Consider the following 24,972-nt stretch of genomic DNA (forward strand, 5'->3'; position numbering starts at 1 on the left):
AAAGAGTGTGCGCTCGCCTGAAAAAGAGTATGTGTGACACTTGTGGTATCTCCTCTCAACTCCTCTTCTCCTCTTGATACTTTGCTTACTGGCCTGTATCTCCTTTCCTCCCTCCTCCTCTCAACTCCTCCTCTCCTCTTGATACTACCTTGTTTACTGGCCTGTATTGCCCCCTCTCCTCTGTTCTTTAAACATGTTCTGAGTCCTAACCATGGACTTGCTGTATTAGATAAAACAACATGTTTGACCACTGGATCCTGAATGTGTGGCCCAGCATTGTCACCCTGAGCCTTTAACACTGCAGGGCTGTTTTTCACCCGTTTGACCGCAGGGAACAGAGGAGGAAGTTGACACATGAAAATAAAATAACAACATAGCGTTGTAACCAACGAGGTGTAACAGATGCTTTCAACAAGCCACACACACCCCCACACACACGTAAAAGGAAAAGAGTAGTTGTTCAGAATAGAACAGAGCACACCAAGCATGTGTCTGAGGAAGGAGAAACAAGCCGTTGGAACACAAGCTGTGTGTGTGTGTAGACAGAGAGAGAGAGAGAGAGAGAGAGAGAGAGAGAGAGAGAGAGAGAGAGAGCAAGAGAGAGAGAGCAAGAGAGAGAGAGCAAGAGAGAGCAAGAGAGAGAGAGAAACAATGATGAGCTCAGCAGCACATGGTTGTCACTGGCAACCTCAGAACACCACTGCCACCTACTGACTACAGGCAGAAAGAGCTCCCCTCCCCCACACACTGCACAGGAGAGAGAGAGACAGAGAGAGTGAGACAGAAAAAAATAAAGAAGCGGAAAAAGAGTGAGAGACAAAGAGAGAACCAATACATTGCCCTTGTTTTTGTTTTCTCTGCCAAAGAAATCCTTTCCAGAAAATTCATTAACAGTAATAAATAATGAATGTTATCACCATTGTTTAGTGTCTTGGGAGGAGACATTGAGTGAAAACCTGTCTAACAGTGATTTGGCTGAGCTTCATAAAGGAGGGAACATGAGAGCAGAGAAAGAGAAAGAAAGAGAGAGAGACAGAGAGAGAGAGAGAGAGAGAGAGAGAGAGAGAGAGAGAGAGAGAGAGAAAGGTTGTTTTCAGATGAACACATCGCCCTCCAGGTAAAACTCATAAATGAATGCTGTGTTGTTGCTGTCTACCAACAGGAGCAATACCCACATGTGTCTGTTATGTCCAATCAGAGTCTCACCGTGTACTGCACAACTTGAAGGAAAACGCACTTCAACACAGAGAGGGAGAGAGAGAGAGAGAGAGAGAGAGAGAGAGAGAGAGAGAGAGAGAGAGAGAGAAAGAGCACATGTGTTCGTGTGGTCGAGCAACACTACACGGGAGCACCATGACCTGGACCCCAGCTGGACCTGGAGAACCTGATTCATTTTAGAGACTTACAGAACGCGTGCCATCGTTGAGCATGTATGCAACTTTTATGGTATCAGAGTGCTGTTTCTGTTTCTAGAGAGAGGAGAGCAGGGAATTGGGGGTGGAGGTTGGGGGGGGAGAGAGAGGGGGGGGGAGAGAGGGGTATTCCAGACAGTTCCACACAGCAACTAACCGGATGAATGCTTCCTGATCCAATACATATTCTATTCATGAGAACCCACTTTAGGGAGGGGAGATGGGGGGATATATACCAAAAATGCTGTATAAGGCAGTATTGAACATGCAGGCACACTTGTAAAAGAGATGGGGACATTTAGACTTAACAGGCCTGCTTACTCCTAATCTCCACCACACACACCACACCACACACCGATAGGACAGTACCAGTCTCCACTCTACCCTGGCTGAAAGCTGTAATTACTCAGGCTTCATCCACCTCTGGAGAGCGAAGGGACTTTAACCACATCTTCAATACTCCACTAAGAGCTTCAGGATGCTATTGATATTAGCATATTGATTATGACTGAGCCATTGGTCTTCTTTTTAAACTGACGGCGTATTGAAAAACTCACGAGGGATATTTGCTGAGCAGGTGCTTCAACAGGAAAGGATTCAAGATCAACTCTGGAAAGTCTTAAACGGAGCTGTGGTGAAATAGACCTGTCAGAAGCAGAGGAGAGTTGTGTGTGCGAGAGCGTTAAGTGCTGGAGTGCAGAACAGAGTAGAACCTAGAGAGGAGGACGAGGTGGAACCTAGAGAGGAGGACGAGGTGGAACCTAGAGAGGAGGACGAGGTGGAACCTAGAGAGGAGGACGAGGTGGAACCTAGAGAGGAGGACGAGGTGGAACCTGGAGAGGAGGACGAGGTGGAACCTAGAGAGGAGGACGAGGTGGAACCTAGAGAGGAGGACGAGGTGGAACCTAGAGAGGAGGACAAGGTGGAACCTAGAGAGGAGGACAAGGTGGAACCTAGAGAGGAGGACGAGGTGGAACCTAGAGAGGAGGACAAGGTGGAACCTAGAGAGGAGGATGAGGTGGAACCTCGAGAGGGGGAGGGACTGCTTGAGCTAGTATTATTCTCGGACAGCATATGATTAACATGCTCTGCCTTTATGTCTCCTGATTGAATTCCTCTCATAAACCAAACTTTTAGTATACATGAATAGCAATGCATAGGCTTACTGTAAGGCTATAGGATATAATACTGTACAGTAGAGAACATATTACTACCAAGCTAAAGGCAACATGGCAGAGGTCGCACTGGAGAACATCTCGTTCTGATATTCCATCTCTTGATGGGATTGTGTGAGACGCATACAACCACACATACAGTCACACACACAGACGTAGACACAAACACACACACACTAATCTTTATAAACACTGGCCTCTCCCTGGTGAGTTCATGCTGGCGAGGGTGAACCAGTTTCCTGTGCACTGGCCCATCCTGACCAATGAATACATTAGCTTTGGGTGTGCTCTGATGCACCTTGTAGCGGAGGTAGACTAGGGACCTGCACAGTCATCCATATAAACAACTCAGGAGGAACACTACCCGTGTGTGTGTGTGTGTGTGTGTGTGTGTGTGTGTGTGTGTGTGTGTGTGTGTGTGTGTGCGAGCAGAAAGGGGAAATGCAACATGTTCATGTCGATTGCTGGTCAGTACATTTTCGGAGCCACTGCTCCTAGACACCGCAGGCCCGAGGATGGAGAGAGACAATGACAGGAGTGATGGACACGCCACCTGGAGGAGGAGGAGGAGAGATGATGGTGGGAGGAGTACGGGAGAGGAGGACACAGCGTTGTCTTGGTCCTACATCACATATAACCCCAAGCACCTTCAGTCCTATGTGTGTGTCTGTGTGTGTGTGTCTGTGTGTGTGTGTTTGTGGGTGGAGGGACTCAAAACACCTGGCGCCGAGCAAACACAAAAGGCCAGAGACATGGATCATGTCCCCTGGTCTCGGAGACCATGTGGACCATGGGGCCTTGTGCTCATGCATTCAGAGAGAGGCACCGTCAACAGTGAGACCTGAGGTTAATGCTGTCATCCGTCCCTCCATCTCTCCACCCAGCCCTTCCCTCATCCCCTCTCTCCTGCCTCATAACCTCTATCTGGGACCATGCGTCTTTGGGACACATTAAATATGTCACTCCTGCATTAGGGAGCCTGGCTATACAGTGCCCTCCAAAAGTATTGGAACAGTGAGGCCAATTCCTTTATTTTTGCTGTAGACTGAAAACATTTGGGCTTGACATCAAACGATGAATGTGAAACCAGAGATCAACGTTTCAGCTTTTATTTCCAGGTATTTACATCAGGATCTGATGCACAAATTAGAAAATATCACCTTTTTGTTCGAACCCACCCATTTGTCACGTGAGCAAAAGTATTGGAACATATGACTGACAGGTGTGTTTTGTTGCCCAGGTGTGTCCTATTACATACATTATTCAATCAATAAATACCACTGAATGTCTACACTCAGGTTCAGATAGGGTAAGATAGGTTTTGTCTATGCAGACTGTATTCAGAGGTGAAAACAACATGAAAACCGGAGCGCTGTCTTTGGGTGAAAAACAAGCAATTGTGAGTCTTAGAGAAGATGGAAAATCAATCAGAGCCATTGCAGAAACATTGGCCATAGCCAGTACAACCATTTGGAATGTCCTGAAGAAGAAGAAAACTACTGGTGTACTAAGTAACAGACGTCGAACAGGTAGACCAAGGAAAACATCAGCAGTTGATGACAGAAACATTGTGAGAGCTGTAAAGAAAGACCCTAAAACAACTGTTAGTGAGATCAGCAACAACCTCCAGATGGCAGGAGTGAAGGTATCACTATCTACTGTTCGCAGAAGACTTCATGAACAAAAGTACAAGGGCTACACCAGAAGATGCAAACCACTCATTAGCAAGAAGAATAGGAAGGCCAGGCTGGAATTTGCCAAAAAGTACAGAGATGAACCTCAAAAATTCTGGGACAAAGTTTTATGGACTGATGAGACAAAGATTAACTTTTACCAAAGTGATGGAAAGGCTAAAGTTTGGAGAAAGAAAGGAACTGCTCATGATCCCAAACACACAAGCTCATCTGTGAAACACGGTGGAGGTAATGTCATGGCTTGGGCTTGCATGGCTTCTTCTAGGACGGGCTCATTAATCTTCATTGAGGATGTAACACATGATGGCAGCAGCAAAATGAACTCGGAAGTCTACAGAAACATTTTGTCTGCCAATTTAAGGAAAGATGCAACCAAACTGATTGGCAGAGCCTTCATCATGCAGCAAGATAACGACCCAAAACACACTGCCAAAACAACAAAGGAGTTCATCAGGGGCAAGAAATGGAAGGTATTAGACTGGCCAAGTCAATCTCCAGACTTAAACCCTATAGAGCATGCATTTTACCTGCTTAAGAGGAGACTGAAGGGAGGAACCCCACAAAACAAACAACAACTGAAAGAGGCTGCAGTGAAAGCCTGGGAAAGCATCAAAAAGGAAGAATGCAAAAGTTTGTTGACGTCAATGGGTCACAGACTTGCTGCAGTTATTGAAAGCAAAGGATTTGCAACTAAATATTAAGTCTTATTCACTTAAATATGTTTTAAGTATATCTGTTCCAATACTTTTGCTCACATGACAAATGGGTGGATTCAAACAAAATGTGATATTTTCTTAGTTGTGCATCAGATCCTGATGTAAATACCTGGAAATAAAAGCTGAAACGTTGATCTCTGGTCTCACGTTCATTATTTGATGTCAAGCCCAAATGTTTTCAGTCTACAGCAAAAATAAAGGAATTCGCCTCACTGTTCCAATACTTTTGGAGGGCACTGTATATCACCTTTATGTGTGTAGGGGGGCAGGGGGTGGGGAGCAGCTGCCAGTGGAGACCCGGGCTGCCCCCAACCCCCCCCCCCCCCCCCCCCACCCCCTCTCAGTGGTGTTCTGGGTAAATATTTGAGGCTGCTATTCATTAACGCTGGGGACGTTTATTTAGCTCGGAGCGCCGTGTTTGTGAACTTGAGGCAGTGATTGTTTAACCCTGGGCTGGCACCAACCCTATCTAGGAATATTGAAACACACACTCGCCACCGCATTCACATTTAAACACACACACAAACGCACTAAAACGCGAGCACACACACACAGACACGCAGCCTGCAAGGTTGAGCAGTGTGAGAGAGTTGGCAGCCAGATGTTCCAGTACAGGGAGGCCAGGCTTGTTTTAATCCTGGGCCCTTTCTCCATGCTGGGGATTGTAAACACACACACACACACATCATAAACACGCGCTCAGCGACAGGCGTATACTGGCCCATCGCTGGGTCACAGGGGTTTGACTCGTGTCCCTCACACACACACACACACACACACCTTGTCCCAAAGGCAATCTGGCAGGGGCAGGTTTGCACAACCCATTTTCGATCCCCATCAATGTGTGCATGTGCATGCTGCAAAAGGGTCACTTCAGTCAACGTGTGTGTGTGTGTGTGTGAGAGAGAGAGTGTGTGAGTGTACTTTCCCCACACACACACACACATTACTGTAGCGTACTTGGTAGCCCCAGACAGTGTGACAGTGTTTCCTGCCTGCTGGACTGTGGTGTTATCAGAGCCGGGGCTCGATTCTATTGTTCTACTGTAGTTCTATTATTAGAACCCAAGCTAGGTCTAGGTGTGTGTGAGTGACTGCCTGTGTATGTCTGTGTATGTCTGTGTGTGTGAGTGTGTGTGCGCATAAGTGAGAGAATAGTTAATGTCCGAATACACACAAATGTGTGTGCGCACCCACACACACACACACACACACTCCCTCAGCAGGAGTTAGACATTAACACTGAACTGTCTAAACACTCCAGTGGGGAAAATATATGTAAAAAGCCTTATGATGGGAACTTATTCATACAGCCATTTGAATAATTCAAATTACTTAAAAAGGGTTCCGTTTATTTGTCAAGCATTCGCCAACGCTATTTACCTCCAATCTCATTTGAATAAATACATAAATCCTTTCAAAGTTCAGAGATAAAAGGATAAACCTCACTAGGGCGGCCCGGCCAATCAGAATTAGCATTCATTCTTATGCTTTTCATTTGAAAACGCGGAGCAAATCAAATTGACGGGCCCGTGTGTGAAGCTCAGCTGGGTGAGATAAGCCCAGGTAGAGGGGAGTGTGGTCCTAGCGCCAGTGAGTCACATGTGAGGGGACGTGGTGGCTCTGCGCTCCAGGCTGGAGTCACTGTGGACGCAGGCAGCACTCACAGTTGCAGTTTCAGGGCTTGTGGTGAGGCCTACTGGCCTTGCACTGTCGCAACAACGCCATTGTGGGTGTGAGAGTGTGTGTGTGCGGGGGGGGGGGGGGGGGGTGCACAAAACTTCAAAATAGGAGAATGCGGTGTCTTTCAGAGACTTCTCCAGAAGGACACCCGCCCTTACTAAGCCCTACTTCCTGTTCTCCTGTGGGTCTGAGTTTAGCAGCACACAAACACACACACCAGCCCCTCTTCCCCTGGCTGCTTCCCCAGGTCTAACGGCTGGCCAGAGCCAGCTTCTGCTTTCACACTGCCACAGGGAGAAAACACCACACACGTGCTTACACACATGGCGCTCCACACACACACACACACAAACACACACAGACAGACTCGTGCTTACACACATGCCCCCCCCCCCCACACACACAGACACATGCCTCCCACCCAGACACATGGCAGAGCAGTACCAGAGGTATCACGGTACCACTGTCACAACAAGCCAAGAGAACAGGAAACAGTCTGTCACAGGGCTCCGCTTCTACATGACAGGAAAAGCACATGCTGAAAACACTGTTTCGCCCACAAGTCAGAGAGCAGCACACACACACACACACACCGCCAGTGTAGTCAGCCATGCTCCACTCTCAGAGGCCAGGGAAGCAGCCGCAGAGCTTTTCCCTGACTGACTGTTGATTGACTGCTAACGAGAACCGACTGCGCGGAGGCTGTTGCCCACGACGGCATGGCCCAATAAACGACAACATCAACATGTGTTTGTGATGCCCCCCCCCCCCCCCCCCCCCCGCCCGCCATCCTGTCAAAGCCGCTGCACTCCAGATAAGTGAATAAAGACGTATTCTTGCCCTTGGTGATCCAGCCCCCCCCGTGGACATTAGTGGACTGGACAGAAGCACATGATCAAAATAAGCTTGTTGTGGACATGGAATGCTGGGGTCTGAAGGGGAGATCCTGGTGTTGTTGCATCGCTCCTCTGGTTTAGGAGACTGGACTAAGCCTGCTGTTGTTCTGCGACTGGTGACCCTGGGAGATCACGGCTGTAAACTGATTCACGGCTACAGTCATGACATGTTTTAAGACCTTCAACTGGGATTGGATGGACCCATTGATGGGGCCGATCAAGCGGATTGGCTGTTAGGCAGGATGAGGACGCGGCCCCTTCCTGTCTCCTTGCCTGGGGACAGTTGCTGAGGAGATGACAACACACTGTTCTGTCTGTCTGTCTGTCTGTCTGTCTGTCTGTCTGTCTGTCTGTCTGTCTGTCTGTCTGTCTGTCTGTCTGTCTGTCTGTCTGTCTGTCTGTCTGTCTGTCTGTCTGTCTGGCGGTCTGTCTGGTGGTCTGTCTGTCTGTGGGCGTTGAGACGTACCTTGGAACGACTGCCTGGCCCTCTCCACCAGCTCCTCTATGGGGTAGCTGGCCAGGTCTCCTCTCGCATGCTTGGTTTTACAGTACGTACACGCGTTCAAACACCTGTGGAGGGAGGGAGGGAGGGTGGCAGAGGAAAAGAGAGAGACGGAGACATTAATACCACTCTTTTCAAATCATTTTATGTCAAAACACTGTTTCATGTCTGAAGACCCTTGTGAAGACACCAGGCGGTGAGTGATGTGGAAAGAGTATGCTGTAGGACTCATCAAGGTTTTCCACACAGCTAGCTTTGTTACATCAAAGGAAGGTTCTGGAAAAGGCAGCAGCGTTTTCACTCAAACACAGCGCTGATGAACAAGAATGCTCCTGTAAATGGCCAGCCACTTCCAGACAGGATCAATGCACATGTCTTGTGTCTTTGTGTCATACTTCATATACAGCGCATAACAGACACATGGTCAGGTGAGCATGATGATATCTCCCTGATAAGCGTCCACCGTGGAACAGGTGATATTGGAGCTTCTCTCTTTCTTTCTCTCTCCATGTATATCTCTCACTGACTCCCTTGCTCCTTCCCTTCCTCACTATCTCCTCCTCTCCTCCTCTCCTCCCCTCCTCCCCTTCCGCCCTCCCTCACCATCTCTGTCTCCAGAGAGAACCCAGTGCTCCTGGTAACAACAGCACTTTTATCCCTTCACACTTCAGTCTTTCTTGCCCCCCCCCCTCTCTCTCTCTCTCTCTCTCTCTCTCTCTTCTGCAAAGAGCAACGACTGTAAACATGCTTTGAGAACAGGCCTGAGGGCCAACACGAGACAGTCCCGCCCGTCCCCCCCTCCACCCCATCTGGGAGCCGTGAAACAGGTCTCAGAATAAACCCAGACGCTCCCCTCCTGCTCGGCCCCGCTGTCGTAGCGGTGGTCATGCAGCCCCGGCTGATGATCCCGCCGTGCGACTGGGATTGTGAGAGCGCCGTGTAAACACGGCCGCCAGAACCAATGGAGAACACTCTGCCTCCAGTCCCCGAACAGACGCGGCACAGTACCCACGGCTAAGAATAAAAAGGAACTATTTCCGACTGAGAGGACGAAAATAAATTCATCTGGAATGTTCTTATCTTGTTGCCCTACGAGCTGCAAATGCCCCTTTGTGGATGGGTGACAGAGTGTGGGGGGGGGGGGGGTATACTTGTAAAGGTTTATAAATTATCTGGAGGTCTGGAGCTGATGTGAACTGAGGTTCCTGGGGGATGAGGGGGGGGGAAGTTCAGAGTCTATCTGGGGCACTTTGCTAGATTGGAGTGGGCATTGAAGATGGCAAGTGGGTCACATGACCTTGCCTGGGAGAAAACCAAAACAGATGGGGTCCTGTACTTGAATGCCCCCCCTCCTCACACACACACATTTTTGATACACACAAACAGATCATTCTGATACACACACACAGCACTCCAGGGGTCTAGACCCCCTCCCGCCACACACTTTAATGTGATCTAGGCCCCTAGTATGGATCACATTCCACATTAATCCTGAGAGACAAGACGACACACTGCTGTGTTTCAACATCAAAACAATGAGCTCAGACTGGTTTGTCACTCCAAACTGACACTGACAGGAAGACAGGCAGTCTCACAGACGAGAGAGGACGAGAGGACGAGAGAGAGAGAAAGAGAGAGAGAGAGAGAGAGAGAGAGAGAGAGAGAGAGAGAGAGAGAGAGAGAGACTCCATGTTACCTCGTAAACAGTCCTCCAAAAAACAACGACACAATGACTCAATACAAACAGGGTTCCTGGACAGACAGTGGTCTCTCCATTTATTAATCCAGGCCCCCTAACGGATGCCTGTACTAAATGAACTTGACCCCCCCCCCCCCCTCCCAAAGACAGGGTGCACCCGAGAGGACGCCACTTCCTTCAGAACACACGCTACACACGCACTAAGCCATGACGATACGCGTGTCTGCGGTTTCCCCTCTTTAATTGGAGGATGAATCTAAAGGCGTGCATGTGAACAGGGTTCAGCTTAAAGACATGATGACACAAACGCAGCCTGAGCGGGGGAGGGTGGGGACACGGAGGATTGTTCTACTGTCATGTTCGTGTTGACGAGACAGGGAAGGTCACATGTGACAACACAAGAGGAGAAAAGTCAGTGTGTGTGTGTGTGTTTGTACACGAGAGTGACGGGACCAAAGAAAAGGCTCTGACGCGCAGAAGTTCACCCACTGATGTCAAAGTCAACTTTACAATTCTGAGGGGATCAGCACATTTGGCCTCACTGCTTTTTTCGGCTTCAAACGTTTCTTTTATTTTTCCTTGGGGAAAACAGCCCATCACAGCGTGCCTCTGTCTTCAGATAACTCGGAGATACTGCACATTATCTCAAGCAATTATCATCTGTGGTGAATGTGTGGTAATGGATTCTAGTGGGTACCTAGAGAGAGCAGACAGCTCTTCCATTAGGGCTCAGAGCTGACGGCCTGCTTCTAATTCTGGCTAGGACACATGTGATGCTGCTGCGCTGGAATTACCGGGGAAAATTGTAATTACAAAGTGCACATAGGCCTAGTTAAATTTGCTTTTAAACTTGGCTAATGATTTTTTTCTTCATTTTGCTCACTTTCCCCGTCTTTCCATCTCTCTCTCTCTCTCCCCTTTTCTCTTTATCACTCTTTGTCTAACTTTTGAGATCACTTTGAATTGATGGGTTCTGTGCTAAAGCATGAGCAGCTAGCTAGCACTACTGTTCTTCAACACCATGTCCCCTGGCATGGGGGGCGGAAAGCGCTGGATGAACCAGATCCCGATGAAACACTCCAAAATGAAGTGCAGAAAATAAAGAACAATCGCTGATAAAGTTTTATGACAACGAGAAGAGTTATATCACTGAGAATATTATACACTTCACAGTACTACACACACTCAAACACAAATTGGTAGTGCATACAAATGAAAATTATCCTCGCATGATTCAACGTTGCCATGTTTCAATCTCCATTGTCAAACGTTCCAAATCAGGCATATCGAACCGTCACATCATTACCGCACCAAAAGGGCACGCCAAGTAGAGCGAATCAAACGCCCCTATGCATCCAGCAGTGCCTCTTCAGAACCTCCCACGACCCGTCAAGGATGTGACGGCGGATCAAATCACACGGGCAGGAACACGGGGAAGCTGAGAGGAAGCAAGCCTGCTCAGTGAGGTATAGGTGGCACAACAATCCAGAATAGAAAGGAGGAGCACAGCAGGAAGTCCTTTCCCAGGTAGACGAACGTATGGAAGTTGAGATTGAAAGGTTGTACCCAGAGAGAGGGACTAGGGTGTCTGAGGAGGAGGTCAGGGTAGGACTGGAGGATAGACGCTGGAACACCTGAAGGGGTTCATAACCTGGCCTACCGAGCAGAGGAAAGGAGAAGGGGAGAGGAAAGGAGAGGAGAAGATGAAAGGAGAGGAGAAGAGGAGAGGAAAGGAGAGGAGGAGAGGAAAGGAAATTAGAAGGGGAGAGGAGAAGGGGAGAGGAAAGGAGTGGAGAGGAGAAGGGGGGAGGAAAGGAGAGGAGAAGAGGAAAAGAGAGGAGAAGAGAAGGGGAGAGGAAAGGAGAGGAGAAGGGGAGAGGAAAGGAGAGGTGGGGAGGTATTTTCATTGTGTGTCGACAGGCCCTGTGGGGAAAACAGGTGAGAGAGTGAAGCCTCTCGTCTCTCCCCTATAACATCATATCATCTCCTATGAACTCACAGAGGGATCATTCACCCTGCCCTTTTCATAAATCCTCGCCGCAAAAAAATCAATAAGCGGAATTAAACCTTGAGCTTGGACGCAGCGAGTTTGAACACAGTTTCATCAAATTCATTAAGGGGTGAGGAAGGGAGGAGGGGGGAGCGGCACCAACCAGAGGAGTGTCTGTGAGCCGGCACAAAGACAAGTCCTCCTGATGCAGGTCCTCCTAATGCAGGTCTTCAACAAAGAAGGTTTGGTGCCTACACACCTAACTGAATGAGGACTGAAGACTGGCCAAAGCTGTGTGTGAGACAAGAGCAGCGGTGATGACAGAGGAGAGGGGCAACCTTTATGTTTGGTGCTCGTGCTGTGTGTTGCCTGTACCGTGTGAGAGGGGACGGACAGCTGAGCAGGCTACAGACCCTTGATGGTGACGACAACACAGAGAAAGCACAAACACATAAATCTGGACAACCCCCAGCCCCAGCCCCAGCCCCCTGCCCCCTCATTCCTGGCCCCGTGACCCTCCAGTCACAGTCAGGGGGAAAGAGGGGGCAAGGGAGGGAAAGCCCCTGTCCCACAGGATCATGAGTTAAGGTCAGCAGCCAGGAAGATAAGAGCCTTTGTTTCTCCTGCGCTGTGTGGGGGCTGGAGGCCGAGGGCTGGGGGATGGAGGCTGGAGGCTGGGGGGTACCGTGGTGGGGGGGATCTGAAATCACTCAGGAAACAGCCGATGGGACCAGCGCCTCTCATCCGGCTACAACACACACACACACACCACACATAAACTCACATACACCTTCGCAGTGAACGACTACAGTGTAGTTCCAGTGCAACAGCTAGCACAGGCTGTGGGAACAATTCATAAATCAAGTCAGTGTCTGGGTTTGATGACATTCTCAGTGTAGAACCAGACAGAGTCAATCTCGCCGATCCACAGCCTCACACTGCAGCTCTCACAGGAACAAACGCTGGAAACAATGCTCACAAACAATGTTAGCATGATTGTTTAGGCCTCCCGTCAAAGACACACCCACACCCACACACACGCAACCCAAACATTTTGATAATGACAGTATGTTTACAACATACAGACTAATCCCTAGGAAAAGTGGGTGACAATACGACTAAGTATGGATGAGCTGGCTCTTTCTGCCCGCTTCCCCTGGCAACAGAGCCGCATGGGCCCAATAACAACATTCGCCGGGCACATCCCATGATAAACATCCCACGTCCCATCATAAACAAGGCTCCTCAAACAGATCAACAGAATCCTTCAGTGTGTACAAAAAGCTCCTCGGCAGGACGGCTGACGAGCCCGGGCGTAAGTGGGCATTAAAACAAAGCACGAGCGTCATTAGCGATTTCATACTTCCTGAGCGCGCGGCGTCTCCGAGACGAGATGACCCGGGCCTGCCCCCCCTCCGTGTCCCCCCTGACTGAGCCCTGCTGGCTGCAGTATCTCTCCAGAGCCTGGTGAGAGCTGGTGGGGCTGGCGTCTAGCGACAGGGCCTGTCAACACGCTGCTCACAGAGGGGAGAGCATGCTGCCCCGCTCCTCTGCAGGCCCATTAGACACAGTTAGACCAGCCAAGCTTGAGAAAACACACTGGAATTACCCCTTCAACGGACTGTCTTCCCATCACACCCTCCACACCGAGATCAACAGAGGGAGGGAGAGCCGTTATTATCAAACGCTGGTTCCTGTTTTATGGGCCAGGTCACTGATGACGGTAAACAGCTTGTTTATGAGTGATGAATCTTCACGCCTTGACGCCTCACAATAGCCCATTCACTGTCACTGCCTCAGGCTACACACACACACACACACACCAGCTAAATGGACTACAAACCTCCACCAGACACCACTTGCATACTGTAGAAATGAGAAGCCTGACCACGCCTTGTGTTCTTGCCAGTAAAGTTTAAGAAGCCCCTCAGGCCCTGAATGCTGGATTTTCTTTCCAACAAGCGGGGAAAGCCAACCCAGAGGCCCTCCAGCGCGTGCTGAAAGCGCCTGGCACTGACCCCTGCCCCACAGCCAATCAAACAAGTCGTCTTGTGTTTCCCTATGAAGCAACAGTGTCACGGTTAGCCCACGCTAACACAGTGTTGTACACAAAGTCTCTGGTAAGGCATCATGGGTATCATGGGTAAACAAAACAGAATAAACAAGTAAAAAATGTATTTATGATGAGTGACAATTTTAAATATTCTTTCTCATCAAGCAGCCTTCCTCAGCCTTTTCTACATAAATGTTCTTGTTTAATTGGTTACAACTGCTAACACAATTAGCATAGCTACAGGGCATTGGAGGATTCCAACAGCTGCACAGAATTACTTTTACTTTTTAATGGGAAGGAAATTAATAGGAGTGGAAATCAATTTAATTTGATTTAATAGGCGTATACATTAATACCAAACCTAATGAAACTAATATTGTAAATCAATTTCTAATTTAATTGAATGTCATAGGTATTCCCAGACGCCAGGTTAACTGCTTGCTTGGGTTGGTGTTGCTAGAGGGTCAGTCAGGTTAGCACACATGCTTGGAACCGAGTTGCTGCCTGGCTGTTATAGCTGATGCGTGTGTGTGCTCCAGTGCTGTGCACTAGTGATATTGAGAGAGGTGGAGAGCAGTAGGAGGAGGCAGAGGCTGCTATTCTCCTACTGATCCTGTCAAAAGCCCCCCTGCTTAGGGGACAACTTAGCACTGAGCATGACAACACTGTCCGTCTGTGCTGGCTAGACAGGGGCCATCTGGAGGTCTGTCTGTCTGCCTGCCTGTCTAGTCTACCTGGCTGTATGTCTGTCTATCTATCTGGCTGCCTGCCTGCCTGCCTGTCTAGTCTACCTGGCTGTATGTCTGTCTATCTATCTGGCTGCCTGCCTGCCTGCCTGTCTGTCTATCCATTCGTCAGTGTGTCTACCAGCCTTGCTGAGTCATCCTTCTTGCCAGTCAGCTTCCTCGTTTGCTCGTCTCTGCCAGCCCGTCAACAGTGTTCCCGTAAACACCCCCCCTTTTGGACAGGAAATGGCTGACGGGCAAACCAACCAACCGCTCTCCCCTCCTCGGTTAGCTGGGTTAAAAGGAAGAAGTCTGTTCCTCATTATCATCATCATACTTAGCAGAGCCTCCAATCTGACCAGGTCTATAAGCAGATGAATGTGCTCTATGAACACTGGCTTCATGCAGGACACTAGGGGTATTTGGTATGCAAAGACCAGCACTAGTGCAGGTTCTCTTAAGGTTGTGGAGCCCCGAGGATCTGGGAGAGGGCAGGAGGGGAGTCCAGCTGTGTCCAGGACCCCCAGTCCTGGCCCCCCAGTCCAGGACCCCCAGTCCAGGCCCCCCAGTCCAGGACCCCCAGTCCAGGACCCCCAGTCTAGGACCCCCAGTCCAGGACCCCAAGTCCAGCCCCTCCACTCTCCGACCTGTCAGGCACCAGACAGGAGGTCAGACCTTCGACCGGCCCTCTGCCCACGAGGGACACGAGACCACTGGGTTGAGAGGGAGGGATGTAGGGACACGCACACACCGGCACACACTGGCACACGTGCTGGGATGTAGCAGCAGGCAGTCTCCATCAACAGGAGGTTGGCAGGAGAGAGAGGCAGGGCTGTGACCCCTGGCGACCTCTAGGTGTAACGGTAGAGTGCTGTGTGTGACACATAGGACGTCATGGTTACGCACCCACCGCGTCATGGATTGGTTCTGTCACGTTGATGATGCATCTGAAACACGGCCTCTTACATGAGGTCATCGGCTCCCGGACTGGAATTTCTACCTATAAACTCATCTGTTTGGCCTCTCATCTCCAACAATAAGTACATTCTGAGGGGGTTTAGCTCTCATTCTACTGGTGAAGTTATACAAGGTTAAGTCAAAACGCTATTGGGTACGGATCAGACAATTGACCCAAATCTGGCAAATCCCTACAAACACTGTGTATTTAATCATGCTGCTATAAACTGATAGTGATTCCCTGCTGACCCGCACAATCCTGCTGAACACAACTCCTCATCCACCTTAAAAATCCATCACCCCAAAGTTTGTCGTTTTTCTTTTTTTGTGCTAGCAGCAGTGGCAAGCGATCAAAGTAATAACAAAACAAGTCTCCCAATTTAATCAGAGAGACCGCAAAGAGGGTAAAGAACTACAAGTCCCATGCCTACACTTCCAACCCACGAAGGAAATACACGCTTGGCATCTCAAGGTGTCTTTTCATCTCGTTTGTCGCTACGTGTCGCTGGGGGAATTTTCTAATTAACCTGGCATGCTGCTGTGGGGCGGTGTTCTCTGCGCTGTCGTACAAACTTGCAGATTACAGGAAGCACATGAGAGGGACCCAGGCTGCACCGCTATCCAAGGGTGCACTGGGGCGGTGCACTGGGGCGACGCAGGCTCTGAGCGACGCAGAGGAGACCTTGTCTAGGTAGGTATGGATGAGGGACAACACACACACACACAAAGACACACGCACGCACGCAGACACACACACACCATTGCATGCTGCTTAATCTGTTCTAGGTGCTACGGGGCTTCTCCACTGATCTTCGCTAACAGCTTTCTGAGCAGGTGATGAGTCCAGTCAGCTCCCTACAGAGACATGTGTCCTTCTCCGACAAACCCCCCTGTAGAAACACCCGAGGTTCTCCTCTCTCCAGCTCTCTGGGTAATTGGACATAAAGGACCCGTATAAAAAGAAGCTCAGAGATGGGATGGATGAGTTCTGGTCACACTGAGGTTCAAAACAAGGTGACCCCTGCTGACCTATAGCCTCAAAAAATAAATAAGAAACACATGTACTGTACACACACACACACATACACACAATCACCGGGCAGCAGAGTGATAAATTGGGTTCCGTACCCCAGTGATGGCTTTGTGCTGGCCTCCCTGTTCTGGCCTTCCTACCTGCTGTGGCCGGCACAGCTCACTACTTCACACCAGACACCTGCACGCTGGAACGCCAGCATGCTCTCCAAGGCAACACGCTCCCCACGGCAACACGCTCCCCAGGACGCCAGGACGCGGATGCATGCTCTGTGACCAGCAGGTAAGTGCTCGTCAAAAAAGCAATCGAACAACGGCAAAACTCAAATGCCTTCACTTCTGAGAGAGACGGACCACTGAATTGATCAGAGTGAAAGTGTGTGTGTGTGGGTGTGTTTGTGTGTGCGTGCGGTCAGAGAAGACCAGTCCACAGCGAGGAGTCTCGGGTGCGGTTGCATCTAATGTTTTCTCCAGGGTTGACAGGGTCTCTATCAGGTGTGGTTCTATGGGCATTTGCAAAGCCCTCTGTGACTGGAAAAAAGGGCTACACAAATCAACTTTGATTTGATTTGATTAAAGCAATGACTGACGGGGAGGTGGGTGGGGGTGAAGAGTTGTGCATTTCTAGCGCTGGGTTGAGACCCCTTGACCCCTCACCCCCTCCTTTCAGGACTGTCTCCTACATCCTGTTTGACCTGCTGTGGGTCTGTCCTCCTCAGTGTTCCCCGCTTGTTCTGAGAGAATCAAGAACACCCTGTCAGTTGAAGGTTACCACGGCAACAAGACAACAACCTGAGACAGGGAACGGCAGCAGGAAGTTGCTCCCTGGCGGGTGACATCGGGGATGGGATGAAACCTGAGTGGAAGGAAGTGTTATGCCATCAGACTTGAGTCAGAGAGGCTGTCAGTGCTGAAGGAGAACAAAAGGTTCTTTCAGGCCTGGCGTCTTGGATTTAACGCTCCAGAACATTCCAGAGCCACAGGTAAAGGACAGAGTCATGGAGTCAGGAAGTCCTGACTCAGGACGTTGGAATCCTCTGACTAAGACGAGGATGAAGTCAACAAGACTGCTCAGGTTAGGTGGCTGAGGTAACTGCTCAGGTTAGGTGGCTGAGGTAACTGCTCAGGTTACGTGGCTGAGGTAACTGCTCAGGTTAGGTGGCTGAGGTAACTGCTCAGGTTAGGTGGCTGAGGTAACTGCTCAGGTTAGGTGGCTGAGGTAACTGCTCAGGTCAGGTGGCTGAGGTAACTGCTCAGGTCAGGTGGCTGAGGTAACTTCTCAGGTTAGGTGGCTGAGGTAACTGCTCAAGTTAGGTGGCTGAGGTAACTGCTCAGGTTACATGGCTGAGGTAACTGCTCAGGTCAGGTGGCTGAGGTAACTGCTCAGGTTAGGTGGCTGAGGTAACTGCTGAGGTTACATGGCTGAGGTAACTGCTCAGGTCAGGTGGCTGAGGTAACTGCTCAGGTCAGGTGGCTGAGGTAACTGCTCAGGTAGGCACCGAGGTGAAACACTCCAAAACTCTGGAGTATGCTGGAGGCTGTGATAACTGCTGTAGGTTAAGTCTACATGGGCAGTTTAGGAAAACACACATACACACACACACACAGACAGACAGACAGACAGACAGTCCAGCATGAAGTCAGTCCATGTCTGTTCTCCGAGCTAAGGCTGTGTGATCACGTCTTGAAAACCTGATGCTGTTTTTGGAAGCACAACAATAATGAAAGCCTGGATATAGAGGGACCTTGGACCTGGTAATATATTGCTCCAAAAAGCAAATATGTTTAATCTTCTGGCACACAGCAATGAAGCATGCAGCAATACATGCACGCACACACACGCACACACACACAGAGATCACAACAAATTGAACCAATCAGGAGCACAGAGGGGATTCAATGGCTTGGTTGGAACGTGGTGTGTGTCTGTGCATTGTGTGTGTGTGTGTGTGTGTGTGTGTGTGTGTGTGTGTGTGTGTGTGTGTGTGTGTGTGTGTGTGTGTGCGTGCGTGCGTGTGTGACAGCAGGAGGGAAGAGAGAAATTTAATTCTCAGGTGATGCTGAATATTTTATGAGAAAGGGACGACAGGGGCGTTTTTCAAAAGGAGAGAAGACAAAATGAATTAAAGCGCTTACCCCGTATTGATGGAAATGATTTCTATGAGGGGGTTCTTCCTAATCTTGGGCAGATCCAATCGGGCCCCACCCAGACGCTTGCCTTTATCCTTCTTCTGACCCAGCAGACGCACCGAGTGACCTTCGCATCAAACACACAAAAAGGAGACACTGGAATATATGACCAAAGGTCTGCCACACACCGCACACACAAAGCTAGAAAGTGGAGAGGAGAGAGATTATTTACACTGAACTACACTTCCTGACCTCTGTTCTCTTCGGTGAACCCGGGGAAACTTGTGCTTTCATGACAATAACAGAACCCAAAGAGTCCTTGAGACATGGGGAGTCCCACCCCACTGTGCTCTCTCTCCCTCCCGCGCTCTGTCAGAAATACGGTCAGACTCTTTGAATCTCTCATCTTCACCCCCCACTTATCTCTGCTGGGGGACACTCTCTCTCCCTTCTCTCTCTCTCTCTCTCTCCCTCCCGTGTCTTTCATGGATTGCCAGCGTGAGAGAAGGACGGAGAGGAGAAGAGAGAGGGAGAGAGAGAGAGGAGAGAGGGAGGTGGAGAAGTGCTGGAGGGGGCTGGTGGGGGAGCTCAGGGGGAGTGATCAGCAGGAGTCTGGGAGCTGCCTCACCTGTCCACCTGATCACAGGAGGAAGAGGAGGGAGATGACAAGATGAACAGTGCGGGGCTGTGGGCCCCACAATCCCACATGACTGTGGGGATGGATTCAGAGAGAGAAAAAGACAGAGAATCCCTGATAGCTAAATGGCAGCTTGTCTCGCAGGGAAAATATGTACAATGTCAATTATTTCTTTCAAAAAGAGTGTTCATTCTGCCTTTGTAAGCAGTTATTATTGTAGTGCGCCACAATAGTTATCTTTTCTTTTATCACTCCTTATCGGGCGTTTAGTGTTTCTGGAAATCGTACTTTATAAATGTGTTGTCTCGGGTTTACTGAATAGTGGGCTTTCTTTTCTTCTCCAAGAGTGGCCTGTTGCCACGGCTATGAAAGAAGAAGGAGAGAATGAGGTACACACACACGCAGCAGCACAAGGGCATGTCTATTGTGAAGACACCATCACAGACCAAGAGGAACACATCCAAGCAAACAATGTCTCTCTTTATTTTGCTCTCTTTCCCTCTCTCTCCCTCTCTCCCTCTCTCCCTCTCTCCCTCCATATCAATGCTTAGCTGCCAGGCGTGATGGAGGGATTGGAGGAGGCAGACAAAGTGAAGGCCATGAGCACAGATAAACGTGTGCAAAAGGCAGATGGGGGGGGGGGGGGGGACTGTCCACAGTCCATCTAGCTGCGTGGGTTGTCTCACCTTTCATGGCCTCGTCCACCACCTCCACCACTCTGTCGATCTGCTGCACCTGGAGACAGGCAGGTGGGAGAGAGGAGGATGAGCTGGTGAGGAAGATCAGTTAGAAAAAGGCAGAGGCAGCGCTGGAAAGGCTCAGATTTGATCCAGCATCTGGATCCTATGGGTCATACAGTGCCCTCCAAAAGTATTGGAACAGTGAGGCCAATTCCTTTATTTTTGCTGTAGACTGAAAACATTTGGGCTTGACATCAAACGATGAATGTGAAACCAGAGATCAACGTTTCAGCTTTTATTTCCAGGTATTTACATCAGGATCTGATGCACAAATTAGAAAATATCACCTTTTTGTTCGAACCCACCCATTTGTCACGTGAGCAAAAGTATTGGAACATATGACTGACAGGTGTGTTTTGTTGCCCAGGTGTGTCCTATTACATACATTATTCAATCAATAAATACCACTGAATGTCTACACTCAGGTTCAGATTGGGTAAGATAGGTTTTGTCTATGCAGACTGTATTCAGAGGTGAAAACAACATGAAAACCGGAGCGCTGTCTTTGGGTGAAAAACAAGCAATTGTGAGTCTTAGAGAAGATGGAAAATCAATCAGAGCCATTGCAGAAACATTGGCCATAGCCAGTACAACCATTTGGAATGTCCTGAAGAAGAAGAAAACTACTGGTGTACTAAGTAACAGACGTCAAACAGGTAGACCAAGGAAAACATCAGCAGTTGATGACAGAAACATTGTGAGAGCTGTAAAGAAAGACCCTAAAACAACTGTTAGTGAGATCAGCAACAACCTCCAGGTGGCAGGAGTGAAGGTATCACTATCCACTGTTCGCAGAAGACTTCATGAACAAAAGTACAAGGGCTACACCAGAAGATGCAAACCACTCATTAGCAAGAAGAATAGGAAGGCCAGGCTGGAATTTGCCAAAAAGTACAGAGATGAACCTCAAAAATTCTGGGACAAAGTTTTATGGACTGATGAGACAAAGATTAACTTTTACCAAAGTGATGGAAAGGCTAAAGTTTGGAGAAAGAAAGGAACTGCTCATGATCCCAAACACACAAGCTCATCTGTGAAACACGGTGGAGGTAATGTCATGGCTTGGGCTTGCATGGCTTCTTCTAGGACGGGCTCATTAATCTTCATTGAGGATGTAACACATGATGGCAGCAGCAAAATGAACTCGGAAGTCTACAGAAACATTTTGTCTGCCAATTTAAGGAAAGATGCAACCAAACTGATTGGCAGAGCCTTCATCATGCAGCAAGATAACGACCCAAAACACACTGCCAAAACAACAAAGGAGTTCATCAGGGGCAAGAAATGGAAGGTATTAGACTGGCCAAGTCAATCTCCAGACTTAAACCCTATAGAGCATGCATTTTACCTGCTTAAGAGGAGACTGAAGGGAGGAACCCCACAAAACAAACAACAACTGAAAGAGGCTGCAGTGAAAGCCTGGGAAAGCATCAAAAAGGAAGAATGCAAAAGTTTGGTGACGTCAATGGGTCACAGACTTGCTGCAGTTATTGAAAGCAAAGGATTTGCAACTAAATATTAAGTCTTATTCACTTAAATATGTTTTAAGTATATCTGTTCCAATACTTTTGCTCACATGACAAATGGGTGGATTCAAACAAAATGTGATATTTTCTTAGTTGTGCATCAGATCCTGATGTAAATACCTGGAAATAAAAGCTGAAACGTTGATCTCTGGTCTCACGTTCATTATTTGATGTCAAGCCCAAATGTTTTCAGTCTACAGCAAAAATAAAGGAATTCGCCTCACTGTTCCAATACTTTTGGAGGGCACTGTATACAGCTCTGGAACCAGTTACGGCAAACCCTCCTGTTTCGCACTCAAAGTTGTCCTTCACAACTTGGACTGCCTGCTCGTCTGTTTGCCTGTCAGTGTGCCTGCGAGTCAAATCAAATCAAAATGATGTTGGTTTAACTGGCTGGCTTGTAAATAAGCTTTGTTCAATTAATCCGGAGGCCCCCGCAACCACGGACGGTATGCGTTTTGTTGACTGTTGCCGAGCTTGTCTGCTTAATAAACATGAACATCAGATGGTGCATTAAACGTCCTATACCATGAATAATGTAATCAGATTCAATAAAGACGAACATCAGCCTGAGGTGCTGCACCCCCACCAGCTGGTGAGTTTATTAGAGCTGGGGACCTCCACCACTGACCGCATTACTCATTTATATATTATGTACATATTATCTATGCCTTTTACACATTTACATACCCTCTACCATTTCCCTGTATATCCTTAAGGGTTCCAATAACACTGGAAATCCAAATTGGAATGCCGTTGGTGGGACATGCAAATATCCGTGTGAATGGGGGGCGGGGCTCATTTGCATGAGGCGATTGTGATACCTTGATAAAAGAGGGAGTGGTGACTGTAACTGCTGTCACCTGGCTCATTCACCAACAGTCAAAGGAAGCCTTTTGTTTAGCTTGATGGCAGACCTAGCCTTTGTGTGGAGGACAAGCCCAGGGGAGGGTGGGCAGCCCCAGCCATGCCTCGTCAAACACTGATCTTAGGCACGCTACGTCCTGCTAGGTCACGTCTCTGGGTCTTTTTAAAACATCCACCAGGCAGGAGAATGGCAGGTCCATTCTAACAACAGGTAGTCTGTACCCCAGAGACCTCATCTGAGTATGTTTAGCTGTGTGTGTGTGTATATACAGTACCAGTCAAAAGTTTGGACACATTTTCTGGTACTGTAAATATATACACACACACACACACAGATGTCAGGTATATATATATATATGGGCTGCTGGAGACGGCAGATACAGGTAGCGGATGTGTTTATCTGGTACTGGAGACCCACCCCTATGATGCTGAGGCCTTTGAGGTAGTCCATCCTGGGCTGGGCCTGGGGAACACATCCCGCCAACACCACCTTCTTATCCTGCTCCTGGGCCTTCCTGCAGTACACACACACAGATAGGAGATAGACACACACACAGAGACACAGAAAGATTAGTTAGGTGTACGTTCCCTCAGTTCAGTGACTCTGAATGTATGTATTGATGTATAAACCAGTGACGTTACTTAAAATAAAGATATTATTTCAACAATCCAGTCCATAAACAACACTGAACCCGTTTCACCTTACAGGCCAGAGAGCTTTCTGAAGTGATCCCTGGGTAACCCAACCAGAGCTCAGGAGCACCCCTAGTGGCAGAGTTTGGCACCATGAATCTCATTAAAACTACAGCATGGGATCTCAACGTTTTGGAACTCAAGTCCACCCAAGCCTTTCACATCATGTGTCACACCCTCCCCCCTCCCCTGCCCCAAGCTTCCACATAATGTGTCACCCCCCCCATACACACACACGCTATATTGATAGTAGATAAATGGATGGGTGGGTGGGTAAATAGATAGAAGGATATGTTTTTTTTTGGTGTACTTTTCATAACTTGTAAGATTTGAGAACATTGAAAAAACTATAACTGACACAGGTATGAAACATGCTCTTAAAATTATGAAAAATGCGTCTGAACTACTGTCAACAAGAGAACTCTAGGTTCTAAAAACATTTGTGTACAAGTTACAGGAGTGGCCTGTCTCATTAGCCGAGGCATCATGTTATCAGTGGGACACCAGCGCTTGCTTGTTTTTACAGAGAAGCGCTTCACGGTTCACTGTCAGACAGCCTGATGTCATCCTCCACCTGGAGACGGTTTCTATACTTAGTTTTCAAGGCAGTACATTTTGAAAACCTCAGTCAACTGAGGATATTCAGTCATCACACAAAACAAAGGCAGAGAGCAAGAGCTAAAGTGGTGTCGCAATCTGATAACGCTCCGACTAAAATTTAATCAGACTAAACTGCTCCTCCGTGGCAACTGAAAGGTACTTTCCTGGACAACTAAACTGGATCCCTGACCCAAGCAAATGAGGTAAAATCCTCAATGAAATAACGGCTGCATCAGCCTAGCCTACTTGTTTTTGTACTACTTTAACTGCAATAAGAAATACACTGAGTACACAAAATATGCTTGGTCTGATTGTATTTTTTTCTTGTAAAGTAAACTAATGCCCCCCCCCCCCCCTTAGGATCTCTCCGTGCCCCCCCTGTTGAGAACCACTGCTCTACAGCAATGTACATCACCCACATTACACTGTTTATCGTCTCGCCTCAAAGGCCAGCCAAAAGCGCTCTCTCTCTCTCTTGCTCTCTCTCTCTCTTCTGGTTCCCCCCCTCTCTTTCTCCCTCGCGCTCGCCCCCCTCCACTCTGAGACGGCCGCTGGGTGTGAGAGACGGAGTCAGGTCCTCTCTGGATGATTACAGAACGCTCCGCTCCCACATCTTCATAGCGAGAAGGACACTTAACCCCTGACCTTTAAGCATGCTAATGAACAAAGGTCAGGAGCCTACTGAAGGGCTCATCTCTCTGGCTCGGTGTCAAATCACCAGCTCTGGCCTGCCTTAAGAGTGAGGACATGAGGAGGTGTGTGTGTGTGTGCGTGTGTGTGTGTGTGTGCACTCATCCTCCTCCACACGAGGTTCTCTGGATTCAGAGCTGAAACATTTTAGCGGCAGGGAGTCAGCCCAAAAGTGACAGGACCCACAACACACGCCCGGCCCCTCCAGTTCCCATATTAACAGCGCAAGCTTAGAGTGTCGGTCAAGACCCCATTGGAAACCGCCTCTCATGTCCATTACAGCAGACACACACACACACACACGGTCATAAAATAGACTGTAGGCCGTGGTTCTGAACACGTGTGGATAAAACAGCCTCTGTAGGTCTGGGAACGTCCTGACCTCTATACGGTTCTGCTTGATCTGGGAGGACATATTGTCCACATTCATTTGGCTGATTTCCAATCAAGCCGTATGTACACTTCTGACACACAGGCCATGCCTCATGCATGCACAGTGTCTATAGCTGCCTGGCACGTGCCATTCGGAGTGGGGAGGGGGGGAGGGCTGTGGGC

General features: G+C 48.7%; 1 protein-coding gene across 1 annotated transcript in view; it reads right to left on the minus strand.

Annotated features, from left to right (window-relative positions):
* The window catches only part of cdkal1 (CDK5 regulatory subunit associated protein 1-like 1), a 141,004-nt gene that overhangs the window by 74,295 nt on the left and 41,737 nt on the right, over positions 1-24,972 (minus strand). Inside the window, exons 5-8 of the mRNA XM_047039871.1 lie at positions 22,853-22,949; positions 19,988-20,036; positions 18,671-18,791; positions 8,043-8,146 (exon numbers count right to left, since the gene is read on the minus strand). Coding sequence (XP_046895827.1) covers positions 8,043-8,146; positions 18,671-18,791; positions 19,988-20,036; positions 22,853-22,949 — 371 coding nt within the window. The remainder of the gene's footprint in view (positions 1-8,042; positions 8,147-18,670; positions 18,792-19,987; positions 20,037-22,852; positions 22,950-24,972) is intronic.

This window comes from Hypomesus transpacificus, chromosome 2 (genome assembly GCF_021917145.1).
Source record: "Hypomesus transpacificus isolate Combined female chromosome 2, fHypTra1, whole genome shotgun sequence".
Taxonomy (NCBI): Eukaryota; Metazoa; Chordata; class Actinopteri; order Osmeriformes; family Osmeridae; genus Hypomesus; species Hypomesus transpacificus.